At 36.9% G+C, this 27819-nt stretch overlaps 1 protein-coding gene across 1 annotated transcript in view; it reads left to right on the forward strand.

Annotated features, from left to right (window-relative positions):
- Window positions 1–27595, forward strand: part of CDH18 (cadherin 18) — a 707490-nt gene extending 679895 nt beyond the window's left edge. The window contains exons 14-15 of the mRNA XM_042782611.1: window positions 10073–10324; window positions 27105–27595. Coding sequence (XP_042638545.1) covers window positions 10073–10324; window positions 27105–27595 — 743 coding nt within the window. The remainder of the gene's footprint in view (window positions 1–10072; window positions 10325–27104) is intronic.
- Window positions 27596–27819: the final 224 nt, after the last annotated feature.

Consider the following 27819-nt stretch of genomic DNA (forward strand, 5'->3'; position numbering starts at 1 on the left):
ATTCATGTGAGAGCTGGACAATGAATAAGGAAGACTGAAGAAGAGTTGATGCTTTTGAGTTGTGGTGCTGGCGAAGAATGCTGAAAGTACCATGGACTGCCAAAAGAACTAACAGATCTGTCCTAGAGGAAGTGCAGCCGAAATGCTCCCTAGAAGCTAGAATGGCCAGACTTTGTCTCACCTATTTTGGTCATGTTGTCAGAAGGGACCACTCTTTGGAGAAGATGTCATGCTTGGTAGGGTGGTGGGTCTACGAAAGAGGGGAAGGCCTTCAACCAGATGGATTGACATGGTGGCTGAGATGATGGCTCAAATATAGCAGGGATAATGCAGCTGCCGTGGGTTCAGGCGGTGTTTTGTTCTGCTGTCCATGGGTTCGCTAATAGTCAGAAATGACTCAATGGCATCTAACAACAAGAACATTTTTCTTATGAGTTTGCCAGCCCACCTTTCATCCCACCTTTTTACATTCCCAATCACAATCTCATTATGACAAGAAAAATAAGCTGACTCATGTCCACTAAAAAAAAAGTAGAAAAACAAAATCACTAATTATACTCTTTCATACCATTCTGATTTCCATTAGTTTTTGGAAAACATAGGTACCATTGTTGTCTTTGCTTTCATCATTTCCTTGCTTGGAGCTGCATGAGGTTAGAGGGGTCTTCTGCTCTACCCTCTCCCTTAGGCAGGTGAAACTTTGCATAACTAAAAACACTGTCTAAAAAGTGTACTGCAAGAATACTTTTAGAAAGTATTCACTTTCTAAAGACTTCTAAGGACATATCCATAGGAGCTTCTTCTGTAACCTCTTCAGTGTTTATAAATTTAATGACTCCAAAAAAAATTTCTCATGCTTTGACTCATCCATTTCTTTCTAAAAATAATATTGAATGTTAAAGGTTGCTATTGGTAGGATCCGACTTGATGATAGTGATTTTTTTTTTTTTTTTTTGATTTATGTTAAGGTATGTGGTCAAAAATAGGCAAAGGTTTTCCCTTGGACTTCATATACCTATTTTTATTAAAAAAATAAACTGCTGTGCCTATCTCTACTTCCATATCTATTACATTATTATCATACGTTAATTAATTATTTTATATTTGGGGTTAGATTTTTTAAATCCTTTCATTTTTTCTCTCATCCTAAATTACTACTCCAACCAAAACCAAACTCACTGCCATGGAGTTGGATCGACTCATAGCGACCCCTCCTTAGGTTTCTGAGGTGGTATCACTATGGAAGCAGACTGCCATAGTGCCTAAGGCACTTGACTGCTAACCAGAAGTCTGGCTGTTCAAATGCACCAGCCACGCCTCAGAAGGAAGGTTGGTCAATCTACTTCCCTAGAGATATCACCTTGGAAACCCAAGGAGGGGTCACTATGAGTCAGATCTGACTTGGTGACAGTGAATTTGGTTTGGTTGTTTAAATTACTACTCATGCAGACATGTTTACACATGATCAGGGTTCACAGTTTTGTTTTATACACATCTATATACCAGCCTCCTTGGAAGGAAGATAGGGCAATCCACTTCTGTAGTGATACTGCCTTGGAAACCCAAGGAGGGGTCACTATGAGTCAGGTCCTACTTGACAGCACATAACAACAACATATCTTTTTCAGGTCTGTGTTATATATAGAGTTTGGTATTTACAGGCATAGCTAATGACAAAGAAAGAATTAGCAGATTCTATTGGAGTTTTAAAAGTGAGGATAATGGATACTCTCTTTTTTGCAACATGTCTGCTGCTCTGATTTGGCAATATTGTTTTAATGGCCTGGTAAGCTGAGCTTGAGATTTCAAAACAAATCTATCTTTATGCCTGCATGATCAAACAAGCAATCCATTGAGTTTATGCATGTCTAAGCACTTGAGAGTTTCAAAGAATGCATACTTTTAATACTGTCCAGAATATAAGATAATGTTTAAGTTTAATATTAGGTTGGTTATTTGTTTTGCCCCAAGGAGTATTTTAGAAGCACACTTTATTTAAACTCAAAAGTATTACAGTTTCTTAAATAACAGTGAGATTAGAATCCAGCCAGGAAAGTCTTTCAAAATATTGAACAAAGGTAATAGGACACCTACTTCTGGTTCAAGAAAATTGTATCTAAACCCCAGAGCAGTTACAGTATTCCCTCAAGGAAACAAAACCAAGAGAACAAGATAAGGCACTAGCTCATCTTTCAATGTACAGGTGTGGAGGAATGGAACTGACAAGCTGCATGTAACATGGTTATATTACCATATTCTGTAGACTTCCACCCCTGTACAAACACAGAAATTACAAGTAGTCCTAGTTACCTGGGGCTACTGTAATGCAAATATCACAAACAGGTGGTGTGCAAAACAGAAATTAATTTGTTTACCGTTGTAGAGACTCATAGTGTAAGTTAGGATCTTGTTGCTGTTGTTGTTATGTGCCGTCGAGTCAGACCCGACTCAGAGCGACCCCTCCTTGGGTTTCTGAGGTGATATCACTATGGAAGTAGATTGCCCAACTTTCCTTCCGAGGAGTGGCTGGTGGGTTTGAATCGCCAGCCTTCTGGTTAGCAGTCAAGTGCCTTAGGCACTATGCTACCAGAGCTCCTAAAATTAGAATCTTGGCCATGCCAATCTCTTCTTTATCAATAGCCCTGGTGTTTCTTGATTCTTTGGAGTTCCAGGGGTTTTAGACAACCTTCACAAGGCATCTCTTCCACCCTCTGTGTGTGTGTGCAGGCATTGTGATGTGTGTGTGTGTGTGTGTGTGTGTGTGTTTGCTTCTATTCTGGTCTTATAACAACTCAGAAGTGATTAGACTAGGACCCACCATACACTGATATACTGATACAGTGGGTATATATATATAGAGAGAGAGAGACATAAATAGAAAAACGCCTATTTCCAAATGAGATCACATTCACAGAATTCAGTATATTTGGGGAATACAATTTAATTCATAAAAGGAATGTATCTATTTAAAAATACAGTTTACTATAGACATTTATATGAAAGATCACCACAAATAGCCATCAAATATAAAATCTCAATAATTCTTAATATGTACAAAATGAAACAGTAAGCATAATAATAATTATTGGATATTAAAGAATTCTAAATTTCAGCTCTCGTAATCACAGTGATATTTTTAATGTGTATACATGAGTTAGATATTAGACATCGGTGTAATAACATCTTTGTTTCCAGCTGCATTTCTCCATTCCTTCTTCTGAACAAGACATTGAATCATATGACAAAATAAAAATATTTCTTTGCCTATTTTGAAACAATAAAACATATTACTGGTCATGTCTACATTCAACTGAGAAAATGATTGCTGGGAATAACAGAGATCTGAGGACTATACTTAGGAAGACAGTGATTAGTAAGAGAATTCCAAAGTTTTCTGGAAAATTTTAAGAGGCCTTTTGGTAACCTAAATATACATCTGATATGTTGAATTCTCACACTCTGTTGATTCAAATATTCCTCATAAAACATATTTTCTAACCCTCTTACTGTTCCAGTCTACGTCTTCTAAACATACTTCATTGAATTAATGTGTCACTCTAAAGTACTAGGCCCAGAAATGTTCACAGTATTCCAGGAGTCATCTTCTCAATGAAGAGATGACACACAGAAATCTTACATGTCTTTTGACACATCTGGGGAATGATTCTGAGTTTCTTTAAGCCTATATGGCAGCTCTGTGTCCTGATTACTGAATTCAGGTTTACACATAGTAAATTTCCAGATTATGAACATTAGTGACATCACTAATTTCCCTTTAATGTTACGTAAACTTGCTCTCACTTTGAAATATCTGAACCAACCCCGACTTGCAATGAATTATTCATCATAATCACCTTCACTGGCTTCATGTGCAGCTTTTAAATCAGGGACAAAAATTTTAATCTTTTTTTGCACTAAAGTGAGGTAAATAAGAAACACATGCATCTATTCGGACTTCTATACATATATCACCATGTGTGTGTATGTATACGTTTATGTTTATATTTATTACGTATTTGAAAATACTGTTATTGAAGATATCCCTCTTCTAGTATTTTTCAAAATTTACCACCTAACATGTATATCTATATTTTTATGATTTCTTATAGTTCGTGGACTTTGTTTTAATTATTAAAATCTCCTTGAATCTTAATCAAATATATTAGCTGTGTTAAGTTGGCTTCCAACTCATTTAGACAATTCTGTTTTCATCCAAGCTATTGTAAATCATATTAATAACAAAGCTTGGGTACACATTATTAGAGATTACCCTTTATTTAACACTAATACTTAGTACTTCCTCATAAACATCTGCTCCATCTGTTATCATTTCCTTATATTCAGCTCACATTAATTTTTCCTATCCATTTTGATGACCTGCAAACTTTCTACAATACTTTGATTAATTTTTGTAAATGTTCTATGTCAAGATGAAATATCCTTTATTACTTTTTTTGCCTAATTTTGCAGTTCCATCAAGGCATTTTGTTTTGTTTCATACAAACCAACCCAGTCATATGTGTGTGTGTAAATACATTTGTGTATCTATAGATCTTTGTGTCTATGTAGGAACTCTGGTGGCATAGTCCCTAAGGCATTTAACTGCTAACCAGAAGCCTGGCGGTTCAAGCCGACCAGCTATTCCTTGGGAGGATGATTGGGCAATCTACATCCATAGAGATATTGCCTCAGAAATATGAGTCAGATTCGAGTCAGAATTGACTCCATGGTTTAGTTTAGATATCTGTATATCTATTGATGGTGTGTAAAGATGGATGATAGATAGATAGATAAGTAGATAGATAATTTCTTATCCAGCTACTTTTAATTCATAGTGGTTAAAGAACTTGACTGCTAGTTCAGCAGGTCAAACCCACCTGCTGCTCTGTGGGAGAAAGATGAGTTGGTCTGTTTCCATGAAGATTTATAGCCTTCGAAACCCTATGAGACAGTTCTACTCTGACTTAAAGGGCTGCTATGATTCAGAATTGATGATAGGTTTAGTTTGGTCTTTGGTTTAGTTTTATTTAAAAGTTTTATTGCTCAAGTTTAGTGAGACTTTGCCAAGTACATTTTGTGCAGATCCTGTACAGTACATAATATCACTTGTCAAGAGCTCATTTTTCTGCTGTGTTAAGACTTTTTAGGTAGACAACTCCATACTTCCTGAATCTCCTTTCCTTTTCAGAAAGAAAATCATCAATTGAAAAAATGCTGAAGAGAACATTTTTTTTTTATTTCTCCAACTTAAAGCATTTTATTTATGGACTTAAAATGCACTAGAAACATCCTGGGTTTCTTCATCATGTTACTGATCTTTTTTCTGATTGCATTTCCAATCATTCTCCTAAGAGGAGAGACCCTTCCAAATAAATGTAGTAACATTTACATAAATTTACATAAATGTTCATAAGTCAGAGCCACTGAAGAGAGCCCCTATCTACCACTGCATCTTATCTCACTGCACATTTTATTTGTGTCTCCTGAGATTCCTGGATCAGTGATTTTCATCTCTTCTTCAGAGGACCACCAATGTGTCCATATCACTGAAGAGTTAGTTATGTTTTCCCTGAAGCAAAGAATTGTTACATACAGGCAAGCTTATGTTAATTATGATCCAATAGCCAATAAGTGATAGATTTTCTTCTTCAAAGTGCAGATTTGCAGCATTCTCATAACTGATGTGCTGTGCACGATGAAATATTTTGTCTTTTTTTTTAATCTATATTCTGAAACCTCCTTCAGAATAGACATTTGATCTATAGCTATGACTATATATATATATACACCTATATCTATTAATAATATCCTAAGGCATTTGACAGGAGCTCTGGTAACACAGTTCCTAAGGCACTTGACTGCTAACCAGACTGTTCAAACCCACCAGCCACTCCTCGGAAGGAAGGTTGAGCAATCTACTTCTGTAGTGATATTGCCTCAGAAACCCAAGGAGGGGTTGCTATGATTTGGGTCCGACTTGATGGCACATAACAACAACAACGACAACAACAACAAGAAGGCATTTGACTGCTAACCAGAATGCTGGTGGTTCAAACTCACCAGCCACTCCTAAGAAGGAAGATTGGGCAATATACTACTGTAGTGATACCACCTCAGAAACCCAAGGAGTGGTCACTATGAGTTGAATCGACTCAACAGCAGTGAGTAGTAACAGTAATGCCAATTTAGCAGTACGCTCAAATTTTGGGTTTATGCTTACAAGAGAGGTGGACACCTGTGGATCTGCCAGGTGGACGCCTTCCTGTCCTTGGCAAGTTTGAGTACAGGAGCCTTGTTTGTCGTTGTTGTTGTTAGGTGCCTTCTAGTGGGCTCCAATTCATAATGCCTCTGTACAGCAGAATGAAACACTGCCACTCATGCACCATCCTCTTAATCCTTGTTACATCTGAGCATTGCAGCCACTTTGACAGTCTATCTCATTGAGGATCTTCCCCTTTTTTGCTGACCTTCCACTTTGCCAAGCATGATATTCTTCCCTAGCGAATCATCCTTTTGACAACTTGACCAAAGTAGGTGAGATGAAGTTTGGTCATTCTCGCTTCCAAGAAGCTTCTGGCTGCACTTCTGCCAGGAGAGAGTTCTTCTTTCTTCTGGAAGTCCTTGGTACTCTCAGCATTCTTCGCCAACACCACAACTTAAAAGCATCAACTCTTCTTCGGTCATCCTTATTCATTGTTCAGCTTTCACATTCATATGAGGCAACTGAAAACACCATGGCTTGGATTAGGCATATCTTAATCTTCAAAGAGATATTTTTGCTCTTCACCAATTTAAAAAGGTCTTTTGCAGGAAATTTTCCCAGTGCAATATGTTGTCTGATGTCTTGACTGCTGCTCCCATTGGTGTTGATTGTAGAACCAAATAATATGAAATCCTTGATAACGTCAATCCTTTATCCATTTATTGTGATGCTTCTTATAGGTCCAGTTGTAAAGATTTTTATTATTGTTATTTTGACGTGTAATATACTGCAGACTATAGTCTTTAATCTCCATCAGTAAGTGCTTCAAGTCATCTTCTCTTTCAGCAAGCAAGGTTGTGTTCTCTGCATATCGCAGATTACTAATGAGTCTTCCTCTAATCCTGATGCTGTATTCTTCTTCATGTAATACATGTCCTCAGATTATTTGCCCAGTGTATAGATTGAATACATATGGTAAAAAGATACAATGCTGATGCACCCTCTGCCTGATTTTAAACCATGAAGTACCCCCTTTTTATTTTCAATTGACAACCTCCTTGACTATGTATAGTTTCCTTGTGAACACAATTAAGTGTTCTGGAATTTCCATTCTTCTCAACATTATCCACGATATATTATGATCCATACAGTTGAATGCTTTTTTGCATAGGGGAAAATGAAAAAAAAAAAAAAAAAGTAAATATCTCTCTGGAATTATTTGCTTTCAGTCAAGATCCATTTGACATCAGGAGTGATATCCCTCATTCCATGAACTCTTCTGAATGCAGCTTGCATTTCTGAAGTTCCTTGTCAATATACTGCTGCAACCATTTTAAATTATCTTCAGAAAAGTTTTATTTGTGTGTGATATTAATGATATTGTTTGATAATGTCCACATTCTGTTGGATCACCATTTTTTGGAATGGGCACACATACGGATCTCTTCCAGTCAGTTGGAGGGGTAGCTGTCTTCCAGATTTCTTGGCATAACCGAGTGAGTGCCTCCAGTGCGGCATCCGTTTGTTGAATTCCCAGCACAATAGATCAAATGATTGTCTGATTCAAAATGGCCAAAACCAGTCCATTTCCATTCACCGATGCCTAGGATATTGATATTTATGTGTTCCATTTCATTTTTGACAACTTCCAGCTTTCCTAGATTCATACTTTGTAATTCCAAATTCTGATTATTTATTTTCTCTGATTATTTCAGTTGTTTCTTCCCATTTGGAGTCATGCTCCATCAGCAAATGGAGGTCCTGAAAGCTTTATTCTATCCATGTCATTAAGGTCAACTCTATTTTGAGGAGGCAGCCCTCCCTAGTTGTATTTTGAGTGCCTTCCGACCTCAGTGGCTAATGTTCTGATGCTATGTCATACAGTGTTTCAGAGATACTCAGATATATTTTCAGTAATGTATCAAACAGTGTTTCACTGCTCTTGATAAGGTTTTCAGTGACCAATTCTTGGGAAAGTGGATGACCCTTTCCTTCTTCCAATCTGTATCATTCTGGAAGCTCTGTAGAAACCTGTCTACCATGGGTGACCCTGCTGGCTTTTGAAATATACTGATATTTCTGGAGTGACGGAGCCTCCAGACTCATACCATCATGCAAGCCATCACAGTACAACAAACTGACAGAAGAGTGCTGGACAGGGGACTTATTAGCTATTTATTAATTATTATTCTATATTAATTCCTCTTCCACATGCAAAATGGTCTTTTTGATACCTACATGGATTAACCCTCGCCTATCTATCTCTTTGTCTAACTCTTTATGTATTTCTTTGTCCTAATATGTGCTTTACATTGAATATTTGTGAAAAGAATAATTATCTTCGTATTGGTTTAATTTATCAATATATAGTGAAGAAAATACACTTAGTTGTACCATATTGGATCATGGCTAATATAAACATACCTATGTGAAACAAAATTTTAATTTTCAACATAAAGGGAATTGATATGAGAGAAAGAATTCCTAAATGTAATTATTGAATAATTTACTTACTTTTCAGCAGAGTAATTAACTCAAAGTTCTTGCCACAGGTTGGGAAGCAGACTTTGAATTGCCGTTTATTAATGTGCAGGATGTGTACTTGAGTGTGTCCTTTGGATCAATCCCAATGGATGACAGCCAGAGGAAGAAGGGTTGGGCAGAGGCAGATGTCAAGGTTAAAACCATTCAGTTTTAATGCCACTTCAGCTGATCTCAGGGAAAACTCTGGATCTGTACAGGCCTTTCAGAATTGTCTGGATTGGACAGAAGTGGCCCAAATTTCATATTCTTGTAATAAGTCATTGATTATCTGCCAGTGTGGAAGAATGTGACCTTGGTCCAGGTAACATATACTATGGGAATAAGTTATTCCTTGAAGGGAATCTGAGTGGCACTTCCAGATAGGCAGTTAAAGGACTTTTTGCAAAGTCATTCTGGAGTTATGATAACAATATTGAGGCAATCATATAGTATGTGAACAAGAAGGCATCATTGTTGACTAGAGGTGAATTGTTGGAGGCAGTGAGACATTGTAGTTTTGATTAAGGTTCTAGAGTATGATGGGTTGAGTCGTGATCATTCACTAGCTTTGTGAACTTGGGTAATTGGTTTCTGAGAATCAAGTTATATATCTCTAAAATACGATTTGTCATATAAATTATGTTTCTTATATAATGAGGGATTTAATATCCCCCATAAGGTTGTGATGATATAATATATTATGCAGACTTTTCATAGTGTATTGCACTTTAAAAGCACATAAGAATAAATGTCTACTTCATTCAACATTGACTTTTCCATGATGTGTTCAACTATAAGATCAGTGCTTCAAATCACAGCTAAGTCTAAAGAAGATGATAAGTTGATCTTGTATTTCTGTAAAAAGTATAATCCATACCAGTGATTCTTAAATTTTAATTGTGCTTTAACAACATCTGAATACTTTGCATAAAATGCAGATATCTGTTCCACTCAGAATGATCAGATTTGGAATCAGGCCCACTACTTCACTGCAATGTTTGTAACCTACTGATTTAAAGCTCTCTGTATCCTTTTTAATCTTTTGACTAATATGTTTATGTCCAAAATGTGTATTGCTTCCTTCTTCCTTCTCCTCTACTACTTTTCCTCCCCCTTAGTTCAAGCTATATTAATTTTTCCAATTGGTTTCTCAATCTGAGCGTCAATTTTAGTTACTCTGTAATCAGTGTCCCTTCATATATTCTTGCCCATTTCATAAACGGAAAAAGTAAATAAATAAATAAACAAAACCGAACTCACATATCCCCATGTGAACCGTTCAAGGAAATGTGACTCTTTAATGGCAGCTTTACTAAGTACGTTTTGTTTTGCTTATGTCTGTCATAGATAACACAGCCAGCATTGTGACAAGGCGGAGGAGATTTAGTCGAAGTATTCAGGATGTGTATTATCTGCCCATTATGATCTCTGATGGTGGCATCCCCTCTCTCAGCAGCAGCAGCACCCTCACCATCAGGGTTTGTGCATGCGAGAGAGATGGGCGTGTGCGGACCTGCCATGCAGAAGCCTTCCTATCCTCAGCGGGTTTGAGTACAGGAGCCTTAATCGCTATTCTTCTCTGTGTTGTCATTCTCCTCGGTAAGTCATTCACCATTCTAGGCTTGTATCATGGGAATTCATGGGAATTCTGAATACACCCTCAATCCCCACATATTACATTGGGATGGGGGTGATAGTGATGGGATAGACATTTCAACAAAGAATTCCAGATGGATATTGTGAATCAAAAAATATAATAATAATAATAATAAAAGAGCTACACAGTATTCTTGTTAATAATTTTCTTAATGCTACAGTTAACCTAGAAATAATCTGATTCAAATATTTGAGAAAGTTGGGGAAAAAAGATGAAATTTGAGAGAAAGGATTTTGGGAAAGGTTAGTTTTTTGTTTGTTTTTGTTTTCTCTCCCTCTTCTCCCACCCTGGTAACCAACAAAGAAAGTTTCCTTCCATATATAAACCTTTCCTTGATTTTTTTACAATAAAGGACTCATACAATATCTGCCCTTCTGTTATTGACTTATTTCATTTAGCATAATGTCCTTCAAGTTCATCCATGTTATGAAGTCTTTCTCAGATTCTACATTATTCTTTAGTGTTGCATGGTATTACTTTGTGTGTGTGTATCACATTGTGGTTATCCATTCCTCCATTGATTGGCTCTTACGTTGTTTCCATCTCTTTGCTATTGTGAATAGTGCTCTGATGAACATGGGTATGCATATATCTACTTGTGTCCTGGCACTGACTTTTTTAGGATATATACCTAGTAATCACTTTACTGGATAAAATGATGTTTCCACCAACTTTCTAAGGAATTGACATACCAATTTCCACAGTGGTTGTAACGTTTTTCAGTTCCACCAGCAGCGCATGAGAGTACCAATGTCCCCATATTCTCACCAGCATTTTTTATTTTCTGTCTTGTTGAATTTTACTATTAGTGTTGGGTTGACATGGTATCTCATTCTTGTTTTGACTTACATCTCTCTAATGGCTAATGATTACACGCATTTCTTCACGTGTTTGTTGGCTGCTTGAATATCTTGTTTGTTGAAAGGTCTGTTCATGTTTTCTGCCCATTTTTTAATTGGATTGTTTGTCTTTTTGCTGTTGAGTTTTCTATACATTTTAGAGATAAGTCCCTTGTCAGATATGTCATTGCCAATTTTTTTTTTTTTTTCCCAAATCCGTAGGTTCTCCTTTTATCCTTTTGGAGAAGTCCTTAGATGCACATAAGCATTTAATTTTTAGAAGGTCCCAGTCTTCTACTTTATCTTATGCTCTTTGTGCATTTTTGGTTATGCTTGATAGTTTTTTTATGCTTTAAATTAGGGTCCCTAAGTTTGCCCCTATTTTTTTCTTTGATGAACTTTATAGTTTTAGGTTTCACATTTAAGTCTTTGATCCATTGGAGTTAGTTTTTGTGTATGATGTGTTACCGATATTGTTTCATTTTACTGCATATGGATATCCAGTTTTTCCAGAACCAAGTGTTAAAAAAGGATATATCTTCCCCATTGAATGGATTTCAGCCCTTTGTCAATGATCAGCTGACCATAGGTGGATGGATCTATTTCCGGGTTCTCATTTCTCTTTCACTGTTCTATGTGTCTTCCATTGTACCAATACAAGGCTGATTTAAGTACAGTAGCTGTATAGTAGGTTTTGAGATCTGAGAGTGTGAAATCTCCTACTTTGTTCTTCTTCAGTAGTGCTTTTGGTCTCTTTCCAAAGTTAGTTCTTCAGGAGAATAAATATGAAAATTTTATAAATCCCAGGGTCTATTATCTATTCAATATGAATATAAATAAGAAAGTATAACTTAACTAAAAAATGATTCAATCAAAAAATGAGAAAAGGACTGGAATTACACCACAGAAGATATCAAAATGATAGAAAAAAAAAAAAAAAAGATGCTCAATGTCTTTAGCCAATCAAACTCAGTGCCATCGAGTGGAATCCAACTCATAGTGACCCCTCCATGGGCTTCTGAGGTGGTATCACTACAGAAGTAGATTGCCCAGTCTTCCTTCTGAGGAGTGGTTGGTGGCTTTGAACCACCTGCCTCTGGTTAGCAGGCAAATACCTTAGGCACTACACCACCAAAACTCCTCCAATAGAGGGAGGCAAATCAAAACCAAAATGAGATATCATGTCACTCCCACTAGGATGTTCTTGTCAGGTGCTGTCAAATCAGCTACAAATCATAGTGACCATATGTGCAGCAGAATGGAACATTGATCGGTCCTCTGCCAGCTTCATAATTCTAGCTATACCAGAGCCCATTTGTGCAGCCACCATTTCAATCCATCTTACTGAAGGCCTTCTCCTTCTATGCTGACCTTTCCACTAGGATGGCTAAGATTGAAAAAAAAAAAAGTAGAAAATACCAAATATTGGTTAGTATGTGGGAAAAATTAAAATCTGTATTAATTACTGGTAAATATGTAAAATGATTTAGCCATTGTGGAAAATATTGTGACATTTCTTCAAAAACTAAAAATAGAACCACTGTGTGACCCAGCAATATTCAAGGGACTTAGAATCAAGAACAAGAACAGACATATGAACACCAATGTTCATGGCAACACTGCCCACTACCCACAAGAGCTGAGAGGTATAAACAATCAAAATGTACATCAGTGAATAAAACAAAACAAATAAAATGGGATAGATACATAAAATGGAATAGTACTCAGATGTACAGCTAGAATCCATTAAGGGTGAAGGGTGTGCAGTATGACTGATGTAATACATATCAATAGGCTCCACACCTGAAAGAGGTTGACTTAATCAATGCTGCATTGTTTATACTTTTGTTGTTGTTGTTGTTGTTATGTGCTGCTGAGTTGGACCCGACTCATAGCGACCCCTCTTTGGGTTTCCGAGGCAATATCACTACGGAAGTAGATTGCCCCATCTTCCTTCTGAGGAGTGGCTGGTGGGTTTGAACCACCAGCTTTCTGGTTAGCAGTCAAGTGCTTTAGGCACTATGCTACCAGAGCTCCCGTTTATACTTTTACAACAACAAAATAGGGACTGATACTACTTACATACAGTCAGACACCCATGGTATTTAGGGGCATGATTTCTGGGACATCGCAATCAGTAGGCCTAATATTGTTTCTGTTCTGCCTCCTGGCTCATTGTATAATGGCTGGGGTCTTATTGGCTTGCTGGTAGTCATTCAAGATACAAGAATTGGTCTCTGTTATCCTGGAGCAGAGGTGGAAGGGGGTCAAGGGAAACTGAAATCCATTCTAGCTGTCTCCCTGAAAGTCCGCCTCATTTTCCGTGGGGCCAGAAGAGCTGGGTGGTGCCCAGGTACAACTACAGAAGAGTCCTGAGGATGGCAAGGGGCAATGTGTGCAAATTTTGATTTTTTGAAGAAACCAGACTTTGTGAAGCTATTGGAGCCCCTCCAGCTATTTTTCTAAGATAATTTTAGACACTTGGACCTTAGGCTAAGACTATCACCTGAAGTCCTCTTTAAATCAGACAACATTTTAACTTGATTAGTAAGTAGTGTGTTGCCTTGAGCATTGATCTTTTAAAGAATCATCTAAATGGGATTAGAGTGATAAGAGCATATGAGGGGTTAAATGGGAAACTAAGTGGGCAGTGAGTTTATCTTAATGATGATGGAGTAAGGTAGAAAGGATAGCAAGAATGGTTACACTACTTGAAGAATATGTCAGTGTAACAAAATTGTAGAAGTTGTTAAATTGGTGTATGTTTTGCTGTCTATATTTTCATAATAAATAAATAATAAAATTTTATTTATAAATTTTTAAATACTTTCTTGGAAGGACATTTTCAATTTATTTCCAAGGACACAAGTCACATAATTTTAACAGGAATCTCAAAACCAATGTAAGAAATAGATACATCATATTAATTTCTATTATGATATTAGTCTAAACTATATAGTTATTTAATGAGCTCTGGTAGCACAGTGCCTAAGGCATCTGACTGCTAACCAGAAGGTTGGTGGTTCAAATCCACCAGCCACTCTGCGGACGCAAGACTGGGCAATCTACTTCTGTATAGATTTACCACCTCAGAAACCATATGGGGTCACCATGAGTCAGAATCAACAGCAGTGGGTTAGGCATGGTTTTGGTTATTTTGTTAATTGTCAATGCTAGCTGAATTTTAAATTACTAAACTAAATTCTAATATCTTTAGAACTAGATATATTGAGTTTTATTAAATTATGTTATATTAAAAAATTAAAACCAATAGGATTTTTTTAAGTTTAGACTTGCATTGAATTACATTTTGTTACTTAACTTTATATTATGTGTTGTGATAGTCTAAATCTTACCACAATCACATTTGAATTGGATATTTCTATAAACTCTTTGGAGCTATCACTTAAAACAAAATAGAAAAATCTAGCTTTTTGTAACAAGGAAAATAGATTTAAAGACTATTAATGCTTCCAGTTTTCATAGTTTAAAATGTATACATGTTTACTTTTCCAGTTTGGCTTCTCCCTTCTAACTTCCTCTTGATAGTCATAACTTTTGCTTCTTTCTAGGTACTACACATACATAATGGAAATATATTATACCCTGATGAGATAGCAGTACTCTTCCTAGTAATGTTTCTTTGCTATCTTTATTTTATTTTATTTTTGTTACTGGGATACCACACAAATTCCCCTCCATAGAAAGAAAGGTAGATTGAGACTAAAAAGGAGCATGAACATATAGGTAGAAGTGAGATAGGTTGTTGTTTTGTAGAGTATGTTAAAGAAGGTAGGTTTTGTTCTACATATATGAAGAATTTTTTAAGGAAGGGAGTCCTATCAAACAATCTGGTTTTTGAAAAATGGATGACTTCAAAGGAAATGGAGAACAGATTACATGGTGGCAAGAGAATATGGAGTCAAACCAACTATGGAATAAAAGCAGTTGTTGGCTCCTACATGGCATAAGTTGGGCTGCCATGCTAAGAGGAGAGTTGAGAAAATTGAAAACATATCAAGATATAATAGATGAAAGCAAAACTGGTCTTTGATAAATTGTTGTTGTTCTTGTTAGATGCCATCGAGTCAGTCCTGACTCATAGCAACCCTGTGTACAACAGAATGAAACACTGCATGGTCCCAGGCCATCCTCCAATCTTTGCTATGCTAGAGACCATCGTTGCAGCCACTGTGTCACTCCATCTCATTGTGGGTCTTCCCCTTTTTCTCTGACCCTCCACTTTACCGAGCATGATATCCTTCTCCAAGGAATGGTCCTTTCCAACAACATGATCCAAGTAGGTGAAACAATGTCTTGTCATTCTCAATTCTAAAGAGCATCCTGGCTGATCTTTTTCCAGGACAGATTTGTTTGTTCTTCTCACAGTCCATGGTATTTTTGGTATTCTTTGCCAACACTACAATTCAAAGGCATTAATTCTTCTTAAGTCTTCCTTATTCATAGTGCAGCTTTCACATGCATATGAGGTGACTGAAAATAACATGGGTTGGATACGGGACACCTTAGTTTTCAAAATGACAATGTTTCACTCTTACTTCTAAGGTTTTCAGTGGCCAGTTTTTTTCAGAAGTGGAGGACTCCCTCTTTCTTCCAAGTCTGTCTTATTCTGGAAGCTCTGCAGAAACCTGTGCACCATGGGTGACCCTAGTGGTATTCAAAATACCAGTGGGATAGCCTCCAGATTCACAGCAACACACAAGCCACCACAGTCCGAGAAACTGAAAGATAATTGGTGATCACATGAAGATGAGGCTATGGCAAATGCCACAGGTTAAGTTAGGGGAACCTTAGTCTTCAAGGTGCCATCTTGCTCTTAAACACCTTAAAGAGGTCATTTGAAGAAGATTTTCTAAATGTAATACGTCACATGATTCCTTGGTTTCTGCTTTTATGGTCATGGATTATGAATCCAAGTAGAAGAAAAGATTTGGCAACTTCAGCCTTCTCTCCATGTATCATGATGTCGCTTACTGGTCCAGTTATGAGGATTTTTGTCTTTATTTTGAGGTGTGATCCCCATTGAAGACTGTAGACTTTGATCTTCATCAGAAAGTGCTTCAAGTCTTCTTCACTTTCAACTAGTAAGGTTGTGTCATTGGCATATCACAGGTTGTTAATGAGTCTTCTTCCTTTCTTAATGCTGTGTTCTTCTTCATATAGTCCAGCTACTCATATTATTTATTCACATACTGATTGAATAAGTATCATGAAAAGATACAACCCTCCTACACAGCTATGGTGATTTTAAACCATGGACTAGCCCCTTATTTATTTATATTGGAAAAACTTTCTCTTGGTTTATGTACAGGTTTCTTATGAGCACAATTAAGTTTTCTGAAATCCCCAGTCTTTGCCATTTTATCCATAATTTGTTATGATCCACACAGCCAAATGCCTTTGCATATTCAATAAAACACAAGTAAACATTTTTCTGTTATTCTTTGCTTTCAGCCAAGAGCTATCTGACATCAGACATGATATCCCTCATTCCACATCCTCTCCTGAATCTGGCTAAATCAGTTCCCTGTCAGTATCTCTGCAACCATTTTTTCTTTAGAAAGGTAGAAAATAAAATCAATAAACAATGATGTTTCATTATAGGTCTGAAGTCACCCTATTTAAACATGCTAGAACCTCAATTTAATGAAGATTTATTACCAGATATATGTGGATGGATTAGAAGAGAATCAAAGAAGAATCCTCATACATTGCTGAATATGGTCCTCTATATTTGATGAGCTAGGAACACCAGGAGTATATTTTTTTAAAAAATTCAATTCTTTAAATAAAGAGAATATAAGGAGAAAAATTAGAATAGGGCTGAGCTGTGAGAAATGAGAAACTCCAATTTGATAGCAGAGAAGAGTGAAGAAGTCAGAAAAGAAAGAAGAAAATAAAATATAATGTCATGTAGTCAAGAGAAAAATAATTGTATCAAAGAAGACAGAGTATTGAACAATATCATAAGATTTGCTGAAAGGTTAAATAAATTTAACATGAAAAATATTAGAAATATTAGTTGCATGTAAGAAATGGATGTTTGGCACACTGCTAAGAACTATTTAAGATTAATAGAGATTTATAGAGTAGAGGCCCTGTATAGAATGACACCAGGGAAATTAAGTTTGTTGCATTTAATTAATTAATCAATTGATAGAATGATGAGATTGAATACTGGAAATACCTATTATTTTCTTTCAACATTAATATTTTTATTTTTCCTTTAAAAATTAAGAAAAATCAAAAATAAGAAACAAATATAATGAAACATTTACACTTCTGGGGTCCTTAACAGAAGTCAGAAGGAACAGAATCAGTGCTTTTAATATAAGTTCTTTTTCAGATTATTTATTTTAAAGATAGTTAAGTGGCAGGTGGCATTTTATCTTTGGATTTTATTTTTGTTTATTATTATAAAATTATTTTCATACACTAAAAGGAAATCTAAATAATAATTGAATTATTTTAATATATAGGTAAATTCTAAAATATATTGTGTAAAGCAATATATTATTATATGACAGTTCCACACTGATGTAATACTGCAACACTTTTTGAATTATGTGAAGAAAAATTTTACTAGTATGTGGTATTAATACTGTTGAATAACAATTTCTCATAATTTAGACTGGGACTTCATTATTCAATCAGTGGTCCCATGGAAGCAGAAATGGTCACTCACTCAACTAATAATCTAGACATTGGAAGTTCAAAACCACTGAGAAACACTGTGGAAGATACATCAGGCCATCTGTTTTCAAAAGGAAACAGACTTAAGACACTAAGGAGTTTAGTTCTACTCTACACACATAAGGTCACCATGAGTCAGAATTGACTTCATGGGTCAATTGGAGTAGTAAGGGTCCTCTGTTTTCATAACTTAAAGGTTCAGTACTTTCATTTGAGTACAGAATCCCAACCTACTCCTCAGACTATCTTTCATAGCAGAATCCTTTGCAATAGGTTTTAATTCATCATTCACTCAGAGTTTGGTGCTAGAGTAGTGTACAGTTGGAGTCCTCTCTTTCTCCAGGAAACTGATATTTCTTTTCCAATCCCATCTTTCACTTGCCAATGGGACAAAGACAGTTGGCAGAGGAGTCCCTAATTATACTAAGCGTAAGAAGCCACTAGGCTAGAACATGAATCACACTTCTGCCAGCTATCTTTCCATTAGACAAATCCTGCATAAAGAGGTGAACTGGATAATAGACCTGGATCACTCCCTATTTTTGGAGGTAAATTTCATGACAAGTGGGAAGCAGGGTAGATTGGATGTGAAGAGAGTGATGAGTGAGGAGAGGAAGGTGGCATGGATGAGAAGATAATTGCCAAACTGTTTGTACTTTGAGATTTCTTTGCTTTGAAAACTAAGGTTATAATGAAAGGTGCCACTACTAGGTGTGATCAATGCCACTACAAAGGTTAATTGAAATAATCTACCTGACTTTGGACACATCGATTCTACTGATGTTATTAACATCATATGATAGTATGAGAAATAACAAAAAGTATGGTGGAAGGAGAGATATTTCTATGAAAGATATTTAGGCAAGTATTTTGGGATTCAGTATTCAATTGCAGGTTTTGAAAGTTTAATTTATGAAAACTAAGGACCCTTCATATTCTAAGTACAGGAGTATACACAATAGAAAGCAAATTTTAAACCTCTTGTGGATAAAATAAATTGTTGTTGTTGTTGTTATGTGCCGTCGAGTCAGACCTGACCCATAGCGACCCCTCCCTGGGTTTCTGAGGCAGTTATCACTACAGAAGTAGGATTGCCCAACCTTCCTTCCGAGGAGTGGCTGATGGGTTTGAACCGCCAGCCTCCTGGTGAGCAGTCAAGTGCCTTAGCCACTATGCTACCAGAGCTCCCAAAATAAATTAATGAAGCTAAAGAAAATCATTTACTTTTTGTAGGTAAAAATGTAAGTGTTTTTAAAATTTAAGACAATGATACCATATTTTCTTAGAATAAAGACCTCTCAAAAATTTTGCACTTTATTCACATCTCAATCCAGAATATACAATCAAAATCTGCTTCAAAATAAACCAGTAATAATTCATAATCTTGAGCAAAGAGGAATAAATTCAATGTCTATTTCCTTTAAAATGTGACATTAGCCATTGAAAGAAGAGTTATTTTGTATCACATATGTAGGCTTATAAACTGGGAGAGAACATTGAAACATATTCATTTGACTGCCAGTTTTTACATAAGTACTTCATTCTCAAGTCTATAATTATTCAATTTTTCTTGAAATATATTTTCATCTTGGGATTCTTATGAAATATTTTGATTTTCAAATATTTACAAAATATTCTTAAGAAATTAGAAAAAGCAATATTAGTTGTTTGGTATCCTTAATAGCAATGAGTTACATTAATTACTTTTTAAAATATGTCTCTAGGAAAGTTACCTGTTCATAGAGATTCACGTGATGTACTGTTGCATTAGCACTTTCCTGGAGATTATTCTTTAGCTCATCTGTAAAAGAATTGCTTTTGGAATATCTACTGGGAGCTCTGGTAGCATAGTGCCTAAGGCACTTGACTCCTAACAAGAAGGCTGGAGGTTCAATCCCACCAGCCACTCCTCAGAAGGAAGGTTGGGATACTGCCTCGGAAATCCAAGGAGGGGTTTCTATGAGTTGGGTACAACTCGAGGGCACATAACAACAACAATAACAACAACTGTGTACTGTGTGCTCCAGAAACACCTGGAACCAACATGAATGAAACACAGTTCAGCAGGAGCACCATGTTAGCTATGTTTCACCATCCTTCTCTGACTTGATCTGAATTTGTTTTGTTTTTAACTATAAGGACTATAAAGGTTTTCAGTGACCAAAGGTGAGTGGTGATTGGAATACAAAACTTGTAAACAAAGAAGAATCATCAGTAGTTGGAAAAATGACTTTGGTGTTAGATGACACCAGAGATCACATTATAGAATTTTGCAATACCAACAAGTTATTAATTGCAAATACCCTTTTTCAACATAAATGGTGGTTATAAATGTGGACCTCTCCAGATGGGATAAACAGAAATCAGACTGATTACATCTATGGAATGAGGCAATGGAGAAGCTCAATAGCATCATTCAAAACAAAGCCAGGAGCTGTCTGTGGAACTGACCATCAATTGCTCCTATGCAAGTGCATTTGAAGCTTAAAACAAGTCCATGAGAGCCAAAATATGACCTTGATTATATTCCACCTGAATTAAAAGATCATTTGAATAATAGATTTGACACATTGAACACCGATGACCAAAGACCAGAAGAATTGTGAGATAACATCAAGAACATCATATATGAAGAAAGCAAATGGCCATGAAAAAGATAAGAAAGGAAGAAAATATCAAAAATATGTCATTAGAGACTCTGAAACTTGTTCTTAAATGTAGAGAAGCTAAAGAGAATGGAAGAAATCATGAAAGAAAAGGGCTAAACAGAAGATTTCAAAGGGCAGCTCAAGATGACAAAGTAAAGTATTATAATGAAATGTGCACAGATCTGTAGTTAGTAAACCAAAGAGGAAAAACAGCCTTGGAATTTCTCAAGCTGAAAGAACTGAACTAAAAATTCCAGCTTCTAGTATAAATATTGAAGGATTCTATGGGCAAACTGTTGAATGATGCAGGAAGCATCCAAAGATGGAAGGAATGCACAGTCATTGTACCAAAAAGAGTTCGTCAATGTTCAGATATTTCAGGAGGTAGCATATAATCAAGAACAAATTGTGCTGAAGGAAGACGTCCAAGCTGCACTGAAGGAACTGGCCAAAAAAAAGCTCCAGGAATTGGTAGTATACCCTTCATGTTGTTTCTATAAACCGACACAGTGCTGGAGGCACTTACTTCTTTATGCCACAAAAATTGGGAGAGAGCTACCTGGTCAACCAGATGGAATAGGTCCATATTTCTGCCATTCCAAAGAATGGTGATCCAACAGAATGTGGACATTATCAAACAATTCCATTAATATCACACACAAGTAAAATTTTGCTGAAAATAATTAAGCAATAGTTGCAGCAATATATTGACAGAAAACTTGCAGTCATTCAAGCTGAATTCAGAAAAGCCCATGGAATAAGGCAGACCATTGCTATGTCAGATGGATCTTGGCTGCACGAGAAGAATATCAGAAATGTAGTTACCTGTGTTTTACTGACTATGCAAAGACATTCGATTGTGTGGATCATAAAAAATAATTATGAATAAAATTATGAAGAACGGAAATTATAGAACATTTTTTTGTGCACATGAGGAACCTGTACATAGACCAAGAAATTGTCATTTGAAGATAACAAGGGGATACTGCATGGTTTAGAACACATTGCTTAAATGGTGTGCATCAAGGTTGAATCCTTTCATTGTACTTATTCAATCTGTATGCTGAGCAAATAATCTGAGAAGCTAGACTATATGAAGAAGAACGTGATATCAGGATTGGAGGAAGAATCACTAATAACCTGTGATATGCAGATGACAAAACTCCTTGCTGAAAGTGAAGATGATTTGAAGCATTTATTGTTGAAGATCAAAGACTACAGTCGTCACGATGGATTGCACTTCAACATAAAGAAAATGAAAATCCTCACTGCTGGACTAACATGCAACACTATGGTAAATGGAGAAAAGATTGAAGTCAGAGATTTCATTTACCTGGATACACAACCAACACCCCAGGAGATACCAGTCAACACATCAGATGTTGTATTGCAGTGGGCAACTCTGATACAAAAGACCTCTTTAACGTGTTAAGAGCGACAAAAATCACTTTGAAGGTATGCCTAATCCAAGCCATAGTATTTTCAATAGCCTCATAAGCCTGTGAAAGCTGGACAATGAATAAGGAAGTCTGAAGAAGAGTTGATGCCTTTGAATTGTGTGGTGTTGTTGAAGAATATTGAAAATGTCATGCGCTGTCAAAATGACTAACAAATCTGTCCTGGAAGAAGTGCAGCGAGAATGCTCCTTAGAAATGAGAATGGCCAGATTTCGTCTCACCTACTCCGGTTATGTTGTCAGAAGGGACGATTCCCTGGAGAAGGATATTATGCTTGGCAAAGTAGGAAAGCAAACCAATCCAAACTCACTGCCGTCGAGTTGGCTCTGACTCATAACAAACCCTCCTTGGGTTTCTTGAGGCAGTTCTGAGGAAGTAGATTGCCCAGCCTTCCTTCCAAGGAGTGGCTGGTGGGTTTGAACCATCAGCCTTCTGGTTAGCAGTCAAGGGCCTTAGGCACTGCAACGCCAGATGTCCCTTGGTAAAGTAGAGGGTCAGTGGAAAAGGGGAAGACATTCAACAAGACAGACTGACAAAGTGGCTGCAAGGATGGGCCCAAGCATGGGAAAGATTGTGAGAAGCGCACAGTACTGAGCAGTGTTATGTCCCTAGGGTTGCTGTGAGTCCGAGTCAACTTGATGGCACCTAACAACAATTACGGGACCATATGTCCTGGTTTGCCTTGATCCCATGATATGATTATCAACAACATCCTCTTTTCCTCCTTAAAAATATCTCAGATTGTAAGACTCATAGCTCACTCTTTTGTGAAATAGGTATACAAAAAAACTGTGAATTACTGTTTACAGGCAAGATAACTGTTTGTCCCTCAGGAAAGATGTAAGCAAAAGTGTTCCAAAGTTATGCTTTACCAGCATATATATTTTCATTAATAAGATGATATAAGGCATTATAATGATAAACTCCACATTAGCCCCTATTTTCTATTAGGCAAATAAGGAGCACACATGCAGATTGTAACAATACACAAATATTGACGAGTGACATAAATTCCTCCCATGCTTCTAAAATAGTATTGATTACTTCCTTCCAATTATGTATGCCTGTAAAGTTCCTTGACATAAGCCAAGAACCATTTCAAGACAGGAGAAAATAACTTGATTTCTTGAGAAAGCTAAGAAATTTTATTATATTATGTAAGGCAGTCTATTGGGGTAAGTGTTTTAATCTAGAATAATCCCCTCTTTTAATCAAAAGAATGAGCAGAAAAATATAGTGGATGGTAAATCTAAACTGGTGATAGAAGTAAGTGATTTATTTGAGGATACATTTTGAGCTTGAATTAGAGATCTGTACACTGGATTGCATGGAGCAAATATGTTGCAGAATTCCTCTTAAAGAGTTAAAAAAGCAAAGAGGTCACCTTGATGAGTAATGTGCACTTGACCTATGGAATGGGATTTTCATTTGCCTCCTGATATTCAAGCAAAAGCTGGACAATGTGTAAGGAAGACTGAAGAAGAATTGATGCTTTTGAATTATGGTGATGGTGAAGAATATTGAATATATCATAGACTGCCAGAAGAATGAACAAATCTGTCTTGGAAGAAGTACAGGAAGAATGTTTATTAGGAGCAAGGATGGGATGACTTCATTGCAAGTATTTTTAACATGTTATCAAGAGGGCTCAGTCCCTGGAGAAAGACATAATGCTTGGTAAATAGAGGGTCAGGAAAAAAAAAAAAAAAAAGGAAAGACCCTCAACAAGATGAATTGGCACAGTGACTCCAGCAGTGGGCTCAAGCGTAGCAATGATTGTGAGGATGGCATAGGAACGGGCAGTGTTTCATTCTGCTGTACACAGAGTTGCGATGAGTTGGAACTGATTTGACAGTACCTATCAACACTACCCACCAACTGTTCCATGGGAGGAAGATGAGGAAATCTTCTTCAATAAAGATTTACATTCTTGGAAACCAGTGTGGGTAACTATGAGTTGGAATTGACTTGATGGCAGTGGCTTTTTTTTTTTTTTTCTTTTAACAACAACCTACTGGATTTATGTTAAAATGAGCACCAAAGTATGAAAGTTATATCACTGCATTCTGCAAACAGTTTTCTCTCTGTTAAATTCCCTTTTCCCAAATGTGCTGAATTAGTAATGTCTTTAAAACATAAGCCAGAAGGTTGGTGGTTCAAACCCAACAGCCAGTCCATGGAAGCAAGACTGGGCAATCTACTTCTGTAAAGATTTACCACCTTGGAAAATTCTCTGTGAATCGGAATCGACTTGATGTCAATGGGTTTTTTAAAACACAAGCAACATATATGTAAAGGAATCTCTTTATTGTATGGCACAATATTTGTGTACAATGGCCACATGTAAACTCAAACATCTCATTCTCATTTTCAGCTCATGATAACAATTCTATTCCAAGCACCATGCCACAGTGATCTGATGTTTCTCTGTGTCTGCATTTTGTATCCCATTGCATTTTACCACTACCTTCCACTCTCCTTTGTTTGCATAATTTTCTGATGACTCTCTCTCTTTTTTTTTCTCTCTCTCCATATATATATATACATACAAACTACTCACACTTACACACATACATATTCACACAGATTCTCACTTGTTTTTCCTCTTAAAAATTGGATCATGCTAAGTGAATGCACTGTGAACCATCCTTTTCCAAACAGTCAACTTCTCTGTCATAATTACATTTTTCACTATTGTATAAATATCTATCTCTCTTATTATTATTATTTTCAACATTTAGAATTACATTACAATATGATATCCAGTTCAGTGCAGGCAAAATAAAACTACATTGTTAAGGGATATACATGCAAATGTGGTTCAGTGATAAAGAGAAGCAAGAGGACAATAACTGTATAAGTTAGTGAGTGTAGAGGTTATCATTGTAGAGGTCAAATGTTCAAGGGCAGTTTCTAGGTTACCAGGTCAGTTATTTTCTTTAACACAGGATATTGATGTTTGTTTACTATGCAAACATTTGTTAAAGTGTACATGTAATCATGGTGCCACATAAAATACAGAACACTCAGTTAAATCTGAATTTCATACACACACATATGCAATATTTGAGATACATATACCTGAAAATATTGCATAGGTCATATTTTTTCTATATATGTGAGTCCTAGGAGCTCTGGTAGCATAGTGCCTAAGGCACTTGACTGCTAACCAGAAGGCTGGCGGTTCAAACCCACCAGCCACTCCTCGGAAGGAAGGTTGGGCAATCCTACTTCTGTAGTGATACTGCCTCGGAAACCCAAGGAGGGGTTGCTATGAGTCGGGGCCGACTCGAGAGCACATACAACAACAACATATGAGCCCCAGGATTTTGCAAATGTTTGATGCTTTTGGCTGGTAACCCTGCCTTGGTGGTTGGATCCACCCAGTGGTGCCTAGCAAGAAAGACCTGATTCTTAAAAATCACCTATTGATCTACCCAAATCCACACATCCAGCTGGTCACTAAATGTTCCTTGTTCATGCTTCTGAATAATGAAGCAGAATGTGGTGGTTTTTCCATACCCTCAAGTCAGTTACAATTAACAGTGACCTCAGGTCCAACAGAGCAAAATATTGTCCAGTCGTGTGCCATCCTTACATCATTGTTATATTTGAGCCCATTGTGTCAGTCACTGTATCGGTCTGTCTCATTGAGGTTCTTCCTCATTTTTGCTGACCCACAACTTCACCAAACATGATGTCCCTCTCCAGGGACTGGATGTTCCTGATAACATGCCCAAAGTATGTGATATGAAGTCTAACCAACCCCCTTCCAAGGAACATTCTGGCTGTAGTAATTCTAAGAGGTCTCGTCATTCTTCTGACAACTGATGGTACATTCAACATTTTTTGTCAACACCATAATTCAAATGCATCAGTTCCTTTTTAGTCTTTCCTATGCATTGTCCAACTTTTGTATGCATATGAGGGGATTGAAACTACCATGGTTTGGGTCAGATGTACCTTGTTGTTGTTTTTGTTACATGCTGACGAGTCAGACCCAACTCATAGCAACCCCTCCTTGGGTTTCCGAGGCATTATCACTACGGAAGTCGATTTCCCCATGTTCCTTCCAAGGAGTGGCTGGTGGGTTTGAACCACCAGCCTTCTGGTTAGCAGTCAAGTGCCTTAGGCACTATGCTACCAGAGCTCCCAGAAAGAGTTGGCCCGATCTACCGGGTGGGGAGTGACTGGTAGGTTTGAACCTCCAGCCTTGAGCTTGGCAGGCAACTGCCTTAGGTCCGAAGCCATCCCCTAGATCCAATTTTGATATAAGAAGTCATATATTAAGGTCTCAGCTTTTCCACCTGTTTTCTGTATGACCTTAGTCTTCAAATGTAATCATTCATTTAAGCTTTCCTTAGTCTCGGTTTCCTCATTTGAACAATGAGATGTAATGACAGTTTTGTCATGAAAATTCAGTACTTAAGTGAAGAACATTTTGGAAATTGATAAACAGAAATAAAGTTACATTGCATTGCAGCTAGGGAAGTAAATGTAATTATCAATGCAGCATAATCCTACAGGATAATTGAGAAAATACATCAATTATGTAAAATATTCCAACTTGATTTCTTAGAATCATATCATAAAATAAAGACTTTGATATAAATTCTTCCTGATTTTTCAGTTCACAGAAACTGAAAATATCCTGCCTCCAGTGAGTCTACCTGGAAAGATTAACTATCCATATAATCCATTATTTCTCTATACATATCAGTTTGCATTATCTTCAACTTATACACTAAAGTACTGTAGTGGAATCTGTGTCAGCTATACAGAATTCCTAAGTACATTAATAATAATGTTTGTCTTCTAAAGATCAATGGGTTCAAAAGGTTTTTTTTTTTTTTTTAGGGAAACAATTCTTTTATATCATTTGAAGTATTAAAATATCTTGAATTGGAATCCAAATAATACCTTGATCAACGGTGCATTACAATACCAAAAATAAATACGGAAAGTAGTTGATAACAGGAATTGGGGATGGATGGCTGATGTCAACTATTCAACAATTTCATTTTACTTTGTCTAACCCTTGATCCTCTTTCTATTTTTCCCCAGCAATCGTAGTACTTTTTATCACCCTGAGGCGCAGCAAAAAAGAACCCCTGATCATTTCAGAGGGGGATGTGCGGGAGAACGTGGTCACTTACGACGACGAGGGGGGCGGAGAAGAAGACACTGAGGCCTTTGACATCACCGCGTTGAGAAATCCATCCGCTGCGGAGGAGCTAAAGTACCGACGAGATATCAGACCGGAAGTGAAACTCACCCCCAGGCACCAGACGATGTCCGCCCTGGAAAGTATAGATGTTCAGGAATTTATTAAGCAAAGACTGGCGGAAGCAGATCTAGACCCAAGCGTCCCTCCTTATGACTCTCTTCAGACCTATGCCTATGAAGGTCAGAGATCAGAAGCTGGATCTATCAGCTCGCTAGATTCAGCAACGACGCAATCAGACCAGGATTACCAGTACCTTGGAGACTGGGGACCTGAGTTTAAAAAGTTAGCTGAACTCTACGGAGAAATGGAATCTGAAAGAACAACTTAGGGGGCCAAATCCAGAAATGGTGTAGAATTTGCTTCCTGAGCGAATAGAAATACAACCTCAACCATGGCAAGGAAGATGTGTGAAAACAGTGCTTGGAACTGAGCAAGCTGTACACAGCTACCGTAGAAACAAGTGCCCTTTTCAAGATTGAAAGTGGGTTATTTAATTGGAAGAAAGTCAAGTTTCACCCCCCCCCCCAAAAAAAGTACAGAGAAAAAAGCTAT

The sequence above is a fragment of the Orycteropus afer genome, unplaced genomic scaffold (genome assembly GCF_000298275.1).
Source record: "Orycteropus afer afer isolate SDZICR_OR568_19922 unplaced genomic scaffold, OryAfe1.0 scaffold00390, whole genome shotgun sequence".
In the NCBI taxonomy this organism is placed as follows: Eukaryota; Metazoa; Chordata; class Mammalia; order Tubulidentata; family Orycteropodidae; genus Orycteropus; species Orycteropus afer.